The 11,518-nt window shown below is 37.2% G+C and overlaps 1 protein-coding gene across 4 annotated transcripts in view; it reads left to right on the top strand.

Annotated features, from left to right (window-relative positions):
• The window catches only part of ncam2 (neural cell adhesion molecule 2), a 315,894-nt gene that overhangs the window by 264,472 nt on the left and 39,904 nt on the right, over positions 1–11,518 (top strand). For all 4 annotated transcript variants that reach the window (XM_008429298.2, XM_008429289.2, XM_008429279.2 and 1 more), the window contains 2 exons: positions 1,350–1,519; positions 11,311–11,456. In XM_008429298.2, the coding sequence (XP_008427520.1) occupies positions 1,350–1,519; positions 11,311–11,456 (316 nt within the window). The remainder of the gene's footprint in view (positions 1–1,349; positions 1,520–11,310; positions 11,457–11,518) is intronic.

The raw sequence follows: 11,518 nt of genomic DNA on the forward strand, positions 1-11,518 counted from the left end.
TACCTAGCAACTCACTCATTCTTTGTTTACCTAGCAACAACCTGCTGAGCAGTTTCAAGTTTCACCACTGTGTCTTATGATGCTGCATTCTCACCAAACGTGATTTGAGCGTCTGGTTTACATTCAAACTCTATGTGGAGACGCGTCGAGGGCGTGATTGAAGCATTTTGAGCGTCTGACGCTGGAGTTGGAAAATCTGAACTTTCGCCGCTCAACGCGGAGCATCAACCAATCAGAGAGTCTCCTCTACGTAACGTAGTGACCTGTAGTTGGGACAAAAACAGCGCTGATAGCAACCGTCGTCAGCGCCCAGCTAGCTTGTGAAACTCACAAAACCTCTGAATTATCTGGTGAATTCAAACACACGTCTGATGGCCACATCTTATTGATTTCAGTAAATAAAACCCAGACACTCATCCTAATGCGCCGTTATCAGCTGTTGCCGTTGTTTGTTCAATAAAAACTGAACACAAAAAGTTCAGCAGAGACATCTGAGCCCTTGTGACAGCAGAAGCTTTTCTCTCTACGTAATATTTGGGTGCAGCTCTCTCAATTTCACTCTCCATAGTATGAGAGACTGGTAACGGAAAACAACGGCTCATCCCAACGAGCGTCTAGAGTGATTTTATCGCATCTGATGCACATCTAGAGCAAAATGTCAAATGCACACGTGTGTTTTTGACGTGCATCACTCGTTTGCTGTGATCGCAGCATCACTGCTTAAAAGTAAAAACAACAAACTCTGGATAAAACCGAAAAGGTCATAGTATCAGTTTTGCAGTAAGTCAGATACTTAAAACAATAAACTAATCATTACCTACATCGACTGAGGTGAATCACTTTTACTGCGATACGTTTTCGAAATAGTTTGTAGACATGTGGACAGAAGATGCTTCAGGAATGTAATTTATATATCGTCCAAAAAAGTTTTGAGATCATTCACTCAGTGACTCATTTTTTGATGTTTTTGCCTAAATCTGCTCCAGAAATTTGACATTTTCCCCCCAATAAAATCCGAGTCTTACCCCTGTGGATTACACGGCTGGTTAAACAGCCACAAATAAACAAGCGGGGGAGGCAGCAAACCTGTTTCTCACCATTGTGCTTCTGCTTGGAAGCCTTTATATAGACATGCATCAATTTAGCTGCTTGTTTCTTTCCCCCTGATTAATTTTCCAACAGAGTCCAATGTGAAAAAGACATTAAGTCAGCACAGCTTTCAGTGCGTCAGAGGAGCGATTTTAGCAAGTGCTGCAGTCCAGAGGTGACTGTAGACAAATTTGAGAGAGGATATTTTTATTTTATGAAGTGCAGAAGGTCTGAAGGTGTTAGTTTCTGTGTTTGTGCAGGAAGGGGCAGCAGCTGGAGCCTTCAGACAAGTACATTTTCAGCCAGCTGGAGGGCGGACGCAGCATGCTGACCATCCGAAACATCCGGCAGGCCGATGGAGGAACGTTCTCCTGCAAGGCCTCCAACAAGGCCGGCTTCCAGGAGAGAGAGCTTCTGCTCAAAGTGTTTGGTGAGAAAGTCAACAGTCATTAAATCTGCAATGTTTCCACATGTTGGAAACCAGTAAAAATCTTTACGTTGTCTCCTCAAGTGAATGAGATAAAAATGTATTAACCAAAAGAGTTGATTGGTTATTCAGAGTGTTAATAAAATAACAAGAGCTCATTTTAAATTTAGCTAATCTGGGTTCAAATGAACTGATTCACTGTCTGAAGATTCTGAATTTAAATACAGTTTACAAAATGTTCAGATTTTTTTACAAAGTGCATTTTATTTTTGCCAAATTTCCACACCAGTTGCTGTTATTCGCCTTTTAATGCTTTCCAGAAATTAATTTTTTTTATTAGTTTATTTTTGTCCTTTTAATTGTTATTCTTCACTCAAAACAGTAATAATGAATGACTGCAACAAAAATGGAGAAGAAGCACTTTTTAAATACTTCCACAGCCAAAATATATATATCTAAATAATATATAATTTTGGTCATAAACAGGGTAAACACCTCAGTGTTCTTCTTTAATGAAAAGAAAATTAGTTACAAAATCTTAAATCATTTAAATTAAATTAATAATTGGCTACTTGCCTGTATGTTGGCATAAGGGGAAACTTAAAACTGTAACAAGATTTATCTGCAGTTTTTATTGCTGCGTCTTCATACATAAGTAGTAAAACAGGAGTGGAAAATAACTGTTTTTTTAAAGGTTTTATTGGCTCTAGTGGCCTTTATTTGACAGGTAATTGACAGGAAAGTTGGCAATGAGAGATGGGCAAAGACATGCGGCAAAGGTCACCATCCCGGGAATCGAACCTGCGACGGCCGCGTCAAGGACCAAGGCCTCCATACATGGGCTGCGCTTAACCCCTGCGCCACCGCAGCACACCCAGAAAATAACTATTAATTGAATCTATTAAGCTTGTTAAGATCACCTGTGGAAGCCTTCGTTGGTTTTGCTCGTATAAATGACCCAAAGTCTTCTGGAGAGAAATGTTGAGGGCACAAATTAGGTCCGACTTTTCATCTTTGTTACAGTATGTGGGAAATTATCCAAATTCACCTCACGTTTTTCTTTCTGTTTTTAAATTACAGCCAACTGTGACACAGTGTGGCATTATTTAAAATTACACCAGTCAGACGCAGTATGATGAACAACAACTGGAGTAAAGTTAGCCTCCCTGTGTTTACTCTGTAGATTCAAACACGTCATCAGCCCATCGAGTGAAAAAATGGGGACTGCTATGGGTGAAAAATATAAATTTTTTTAAGTAATTATGAGTTTTTTGCTTATAACAACAGCAATTTTTTAGTTAATAGGAAAATTACAAAATATTTAGGCTAACATGTTCAACTAATCGTGGATCACTTTAAAGTTTAAACTAAACCTTTTAGTTTAAAGTTCTTAAGAATGTGACTTAAATTCCAACATATTTTTTGTAAATTAAGTAAAACAAACCATCAGACAAGTGGTTTAACTGCTTAAAACTCATATTTTTGTGTTCCCTTTTTCTCAGATATTGGTGTAAACCAAGTTTGTTACTTATATTAATATATTTAAAAAAACATAGGAGTTTAAATCAAATAGGCTGCATAAGGCCAACTTTATTGTTATTTATTGATCAACCATACATAATAAAATAGAGTAATTCTTTTTTCCTTTCCTGTTATCTGGTGCATCTCCAGCAAATCCAGATGTAATAGCATTATCCATTACAGTGAGAAGTGTTTTATGTCCATCCATAAAGTTTTATGGTGAGGATGCTCACAATCTTCTTTTATCCTAAAACGGTTTTTCAAAACCGTCAGAGTCCAAACATGGTCGCCAGCCCACACCACCCCCAACAGCTGCTGGAAGGAAATATCTCATTTATCGCTTCATATTTCAACCAGTTTGCATAAATAAATAAAAAAATTCAATTTCTAATTTCATGAACCTGCTGGCCATTTGCTCTGATATTCCTCTTGTGGAAATATGTGGAGAAACGCTTGTTTGTCAAAATGCACATTTTAATGGGGGAAAGCTAAGCAGCAGGGAGGAGCTCTCCTTTTTGACTGCACTGTAGGGAAATGCTGTTGTAAGTTAGTTTTATTACTCCTGACAGCAAAGGCGGAAAGAAAACGGGTCATTTACTGTAAATTAGATGAGATATTTGCAGGTGTGTGCGCTTTTTGTTCACCATAATAATCTGACACACCCTACACAGTCAAATTAGTTTCTGAGCACTTTCTGTGGATGTTTGAGTTCTCCTAATTCTTATTCCACATGTGTAGACGTTAGCGCTGACATCTGGGCGCAGAGTTTCTTCTGAAGCAGCCCTTGAGCTGTAAATGAGAGCGTTCTGTCAGTCTTCAGGGATTATAACAGCTCGTCTTGCTTTCAGGCTCCTGAGTCGTGTGTGTCTGTAAGAAACAAATCCACACAGTGAGGGAACATCTACATGCACAACACCTCTGGGTTAGACATGCCAGCAGCGTGGCTTCAGGGATGTCTCAGTTCCCACCTCAACTTGGTCCATGCTGAGACTTACTAAAATATTATGCAGATAAAAAAAAAAATGACGTTAGCAACTTGTTAACTTTTTCTTCAGGCTGAAAAAAATACATGCAGATTTGGATTGTTCGCCTACTAATGTGATTTATTTCACAACAAACTCAAATAAGACAAGACTTTGCGTTTGTTTTTTATTTTCAACACCAACAGTTATCCTAAAACTCAACATTTTACATGCTAACATATTAGCATGCTAGCATTAAGCGGAGTTTACGCAAATATAGCAGGTGTATGTATTTCAAGAATTATTTGCTTGTTTCTCTAGAGATAAATACCTTCCAGTTAAATGGAAATGGTAATAAGAATTTGCTCAAATTGCTAGGTTAAAGGTAGCTAAGCTACATCAATTGCGGACATATTAATCAACTAATGAAACATATTAAAATTATATGCTGATCAAATTTTAAAAAACTGTTAGCGGCATATTAACTTTTTCTTCAGGCTGAGCAAATTAAAATAAATTTGGACTGTTCAATTACTAATATGTTTTATTTCACAACAAACTGAAATAAGACAAGATTTCATGGTTTTGTTTTATAATTTTGCTACAGCTACATCTTGTCTTTCATTCTAAGCCTAAAACCAAATATTTTTCAAGCTAACATGTTAGCATGGTAGCATTAAGTGAGTTTGCCCAAATACAGCAAGAACTGCAGGTTTATTTATTGCAGTGATTATTTCATCTTTTTCTAGAGATTAATGTTTTTCAGTTTAAAGTGAATGATAATGAGAACGTTTAAAAATTAACTTGTTTTTAATTTCAAGACAGGAAACTGAGAAACTAGCTGTTAGCTTTATTAGGCTAGCAGGTCTCTCTTGTAAATAACATATTCTCAAGAGATTCTACTGTATAAATCAACGTTTAATATTAATAATATTAGATTGAAACATTAATCTACATCAAATTTTAACAGGTTACCCAACTAGTGAAACTTATTCAAATTTTATGCTGATAAAAATAAAAATCTTGGCAACTTGCACATTTTTTCTCCATGCTGAGAAAATTGCACGTAGATTTGCATAGTTTGATTATTACTAATGAAATAAGACATAAAATATTTTTTTCATGACTTTACTAAAGCTCCTTTTGTCTTGTTTTCTTATTGTAGCATGTTAGCATGCTAGCAATACATGAGGCATTGCTGCACGCTCAATTATAGCAAACATTTGACCATTTAACCCAACAATAAATCAAATACAAACAGTTCCTGTGGTGATGTTTATTGGATTAAAGTCCAGATACTATAAATTCAGGAACTTGGGATAACTACGCCATCATTTTGTCCTTAAAAGTTTCCTTAATTAGCCGGAAATTTAGATTTTTGATGTTACAAGATGAAGGAATGATTTTGTCAGTTTTAGATTCAAAAGATTTTACTTCATTTTTCTGTTAGAGTAGAAAATGATGCACTTCTCTTTATACAGGTAGGTGTGTCTCTTTTTATATTTATGTCCACTGGACTCAATTAGGAGTAAGATGCAGAAAGGAAGATGCACTACAGCTCAGTTTCAGGAGGAATTACAAAGGATCTGAATATTAAATGCACAGTTAGGATTTATTTTCTTCCTCCAGCAGCAATCAGGAGAAATTCATCATAGCGGCTTGGGAGATTTATCTCTGCAGACAAAATCTGAGTGTTCTGCCACTTTTTCTTTTACGGTTTCGCCAGTGGTGCGTGAAATACAATATCTGGTTTTCACATCACGACATTGTTCTCGCTTCTTCTTTTTTCCTAATGAGTGGAAACATGACACACAATCCAAGGATCAGCATAAGACAAAAGAGCCTGGAAAGTAAACAACATTGGTTTTCAGCTGTTTTAAATAAACCGAAAAATGTAGATGATGTAGCAGAACGGGCCCAGCGGTGGCTTTTATCATTAGAGCTTGTTGGCTATTAGCGGTGGATCCAGGAGGGAAAATCTGTGCTGACATTTGTTTTATGGATCTGCTCGGCTAAAACAACAAACAACACGCATTAGGCCAATCCGATGCAGCAAGTTGAACATTTTTGCTTCCTGACGGCTGTCTGTGGGTGGGATAAGAGCTTTATGTAACATCAAAACTTCCAACAGAGACGGTAAAAATAAAACTCATTTGAAAACAGCAGCTTTTTCCAGCTTTAATTGTGCAATTTTAAACACTCACACAGCGTGTTTATGTTACTTTCTTGTCTTTTTGACACATAAATAGCATTTTCTAGTGGCTTACATCATACATATAATAATGTAATGCCTGGCTTCTAACTGATATAATAAACTGTAATTATAGTGATAAAGGGAGTCGTAATCAAACCGGCTGGATGATGGAGACGCTTTCAACACTTTTTTCTGCTTTATGTCAGAAGATGGAAGCAAAAACATGCAGTGAAAGGAGAGCAGTTTTTCAATCGATCAGATTTAACGTCAGACTTCGACTGTTTCTGCTTTTTTTCCATCTAATGCATTTTATGTTCCAGTAATAACCAGTGATCCAGACACAGTGTGGACTTTAAAAGGTTAAAGTCTATTAAATATTGGAGATGAATGTTTTTGTCTAAAGTAGGATCTACAAGGTTTAAAGAAGAAAGAACATTTTTATATTTTTAGCAGACAAGACCTCAAGAGTTTGGGGTTGTAATATAAAGATGTTTTATTGAAATTAGTTCAGCCTTTATTTATTTATTTCCATCAGGCTGAAGTACTTTCTAAAGTCTAACATTTTTACTGAAGGTTTTAGACTTTTTTATTTTATTTTATTTGCGTTGACATATTTGAACCACACCTTCAGGATTAACATAATCAGTCACCAAGTTTAATGTTTACCATAGATAAAAACTTTTGCTTTATTATTAAAAGTTATTTATCTTAAAACTGAATCAAATCTGAGTGGTTAAGCTAGATTTAAAAACATAAGCGACAACTTCCTGTGGAAAATGATGCATAAAAAACAACAAAGAAAGTGAGGTTGGATAACTGGGAGAGATGGAGACAAAAGATGTTCAGAAATGGGAAAACTTCAGTTTAATAATGTCAAAAAACATCCAACAAAGCGTCAAATTAAAATGCAAAATTACTGACAAAGGCTGCTTAAATAATGTGTATTTAAGCACATTAAACTCGCCACTTGAGGGAGCTGCAGCAAAACAGAGCAACAGAAAGTGCCAAAAGAAATAAAACACGTTTAGCTTAGCACAAACAATTAAAGTGACAGCATTAACAACGAAGGTCGACCTTAAATAATAAAGTTTCACCCTCATTAATTGTAAAAGTTGTTTGTTTGCAGAAACTATTCATTGTAGTGTCTTTTGTTTGTTTAACTTTGTAATTTCTGTAATGTGCTACACAAAAAGAAACAACGTAAAAAGTCTTTACGATAATCCAAAACTTTGAAGGTCGTTTAATTCTCGACTCTTCTCATCAAAATGCATCTCGGCTCTCTCTCATTTAGACCTGAAATATTGCAGATAATTCTTTATTAATAACGTTCCCAGCAGAGGGATCTTGATGAATGAGACGTTTTCCATGTAATGTTTTCACAATGAGGGGAATCTGAGGCAGAGCAGCTCCACATGCGCTGATGATGAAGAGCTCACTCACTACATCAGCCATTCAAACCTTTCACTGTGTGTACTTTGTGTGTTTCCAAGAGCTGTGAAAGTTTTAAAAGCTTTTAGAAAGTGTAATAGATGTGGCCAATCATCCTGAGTGCTCCCTCTTAGCAGAAATCATCCCTGCAGCCATTTGGTCTCATTATGAAGCCTTAAAGTGAGTCGGTCAATTGTTTAAGGTAATTTTGACTTGTTTTCTCCGTGATCTTTTGTCGTTGAATAAAAATAGCTCTAAAGCAGGTTTGTGCTGTTATTTGAGAACCGATACTGGATGTTGAATGAGCTCCAAATTGTTCTGATTTGGCTTTAAAGAGTGAGATTTAGGAAATTATCCCTGTTGCCAAGCAGATCTAAAACATGTGAATATCATGAAAAGCTCATAGAAATGTTTGCAGCCTTTAATTCTTCAGAAAAATATAATATTGCACTTCTGCAAAGTGAAGGATTAGGGTTGTTGTAAACAAATATTTTAGCAATCTATCGATTATTCTTACAAGTATTTTTAAAAATTGCTAAAATGAAGCTAAATCTAACATAATAACTGTGTTACCAACATCAATCCATTTTTTCATATTTGAGCTTCAGTAACAGTAACTTTTCTGTAGTTTATAAAATTAACTTGTAACAATAACATCTCACTTTCTAAGTTAACCTGAAGAAAAGTTACACAAAAATCTGAGGCAGGCTCACAAAAACGCTCATAAAAAATGATTTGATTTGATTTTTGTTATTTATTTCAAACAGCTTTTTAAAAACAAGAAAACAAGCAGACAGTAGAAATCATGTACATAAATGAGCAGAAACAAAAAAATGTTTACTATTACCTTTCTGTTTCAAAAGGAGCATGAAGAAGTGAACACTTATTTAATCCTAATCTTTAGTTTATGTTTTCGTCTTCAGTCAGTTTAGTAGATGAATTCTCACTTTGTTCAGCCACTTAAAGCTTTTTTGTCCATGTTAGCGACGGGATTTGGCTCCTTTGTCATGCATAAAAACAAAACTAACAGGTCTATCGTCATGATGCGCTCCACCACCATCTTGATCTCAACCACCATATTGAGATCAAGATGGTGGTTCATTTGTTTTCCAGTTCCTCCGTAAAGCTACACTTACGTTAATCATCTGCAACGCAGCCACCTGCTGCGCGCTTCACCGCTGTTCGCTCTGAACACCGGTCACCAGGCAGCAGCTCCTGGAGGAGAAAGCCTGTCGTACTCCAGGCTTTGCATCAGTCATTTTAAGGATGCCTATTGGTCTCTCAAAAAAATACTAAAAACCTGGACATTATCATCAATCAATAAAATCCCCCTGGAACAAGCTTAAAAATTTAACGTTATGTTGCTAACACTTAGCTTTCATCAACAACTCAGGCGGAAGTGAGAGCGCTGCGCAGCATGAATAATCACAAAAAGGTGTGCTAAATAATAAAACATAATTTAACGAAGCTTTGATACATTTTCCTGAAGGACTTTTAACAATCGAGATACTCGAGTCATTCCAGGAATCGTTACAGCTCTACAAAGGATTAGACTTTACAATATAGTGAAAATGTTTCCAGAATTTCAGCATTTTTAAGGAATATATGGCTTCAGAAAAGCTGTTTCTAGGATAACTTTTTGTTCTTTTTTAGTAAAATCAAACTTTTCCATCATTTCCACCATTCAGACATACAGCTTTTTGTTTTTGAAGAACATTTTGCTTCTGTCGGTACCACAAAGCCATCTCCACTGCCAGATGGCAGCAGCGTAAAAAGGTAGTTTCTGTGCAGCTTTTCTAATCCTGCTGCAGAGTTTCTGTGTTTTCTCCTGCCAGTTTGAGATGTTTCTCTGTCGCTCTGTTTTGTAGTTAAAAGATGACTAACTTGGCTCTGGAGTTCACCTGTAAAAACCTTTCAGTGTCCAAACCATTGATGTCGCTGCATCTTTTCTAACTTCATTTATTTCCAAGAAACTTCTCCACTAATTCTGGCTGGACTTCCTTTGGGATTGGGATTTTATTTAAATTCTGCAACAGACTTAGTTTTTAGGCAGAATTCACATTTTTTTCAAATATAATGGTAAAAATTTGGACTTTAGTCTCCAACTTTTGAAGTTGAACCACCAAGAGTTGAGATATGGGGGACTGTAAATGTTAGATATTCATATTAGGACATTTTTGGTGTTTAAAACTATTTTTTAAAAAGAGGCAATTTATTCATTCAGTCGCTATACATAATTAATTAGCATTTAATGAACTGGTTATTGGTCAAGATGATTTGTCAGTGTTGTAAAAATGTATTTGCATCCTTACTGATTTCTTCAATTTTTATTTTCTTGTTTCAAATCATCAAAATGAATGTTACTATAAAAGTTAACCTGAAGAAACAAAAAAATGACGCAAGTTCAGCTGTGAATGGCTCCATAAACAGTTTCTGGAGTGGCCTAATCAAAGTCCAGGCTTCAAATGCAATTCACATTCAGATTATCTTTATTGTCATTCAACATAACAGAACAAAATTATGATTCCAGCTGGATAAACTATAAAATAATATAAAAAGAAGAAAAGAATAATAAGTGGAGGTTTTATAAATATAAGTGAAATTTGTGCAATATGTAGAAGCAGCCACATGTATAAAACCATGTTTAGCCTTTGCATGGCATTAATACCAATATTACTTTACTGTAATTGCAATTATTGCTGAAAAATTTTAATATTTGCATCTATTTAACACCTATTTCTTAGTAATTAAGTCCAAGTTGTTCCAATTCTAAGTAATTTAGTAAAAACTGATCCTTCAGTAAATGGATCTACATGTTTGCTCTTCTCCAACCGTCTCAGGCTGGTATTTACCCACAAACCCGTTTCCGTCCTCAGATCATTGATCTGTTTACTGAAGGTGCTGGGAGGTAAAATAATGGAGGTGTGTGTTGGTGTGTACGTGTGTGTGACCCTCGTGTTTTGACAAGCTCTCCAAATCCCCAGCGATGGCTCCTCCACCCCGAGGCTAGCATGCTAACATGTGAAATTGCCAGAACAGTCCCAGGACTCCGCCTCCGAGCGCCGCTAAAAGCCTTCAGCTCACCGTTTCCTGTTCGCTTCCTCGTTTCCTTTCGGATTTGATGCCACGCTACGTCTTAGCCGCCTGCTAAGGATTTACATGGAGAGAGTAATCCATGATTCATGTAGCGAGCGCCGCGCCCTTGACATGCATCAGGGCTTGCTTAGTGCACCTTATCAGGTGGAAGCGAGGAGGGACCGGCCCTCGGTGGCTTTGCAGCACTTATCTGCTCTTAGTGCATCAAAAGCAAATCACACGGTGTTGGAGAGGAGTCTTCCCAGACAAAAATCTATATTTATTCAAAGAAACACCGAGGTTCGTGCCTCAAAACTTCACCAAAGTCGGTTTTCTGTCGCCGTTGAATCAATGCAAAAAGGGACAAGAGGCCATCGTACCCCACTACATCAAAGCTGTGAGGTGTGACTGCGGCGAACAAATGATCTTGGCCTATATCGTCAGTGCAAAGTCATGCATCAGCTCTGTGTCTAAACCCCGCGGTATCGCCTTCATCTACTCTACTTTACGAGTTGCAGCACACACTTGACAGTTTCACTCCTGCTTCCTCTGTCCTTCCTCTCTGCTCTTTCTTCTCTAATTTATTTCTCTCGTCCTCTGCGGCCGGCCGGCAGTCCAGCCCCACATCACCCAGCTGAAGAACGTGACAGCCGTGGAGGGCAGCGCCGTGATGATCTCCTGCGTGGCCGAGGGCGAGCCTCTGCCTGACATCTCCTGGAGGAGAGCCAGTGACGGACAGACCTTCGTGGACGGAGACAAGGTAGACGCTGCCAGAAAGTCCATCTGGCTCTCTTTCTGTGTGTGGGTGTGTGTGTGTGTGTG

The sequence above is a fragment of the Poecilia reticulata genome, linkage group LG2 (genome assembly GCF_000633615.1).
Source record: "Poecilia reticulata strain Guanapo linkage group LG2, Guppy_female_1.0+MT, whole genome shotgun sequence".
Classification (NCBI taxonomy): domain Eukaryota; kingdom Metazoa; phylum Chordata; class Actinopteri; order Cyprinodontiformes; family Poeciliidae; genus Poecilia; species Poecilia reticulata.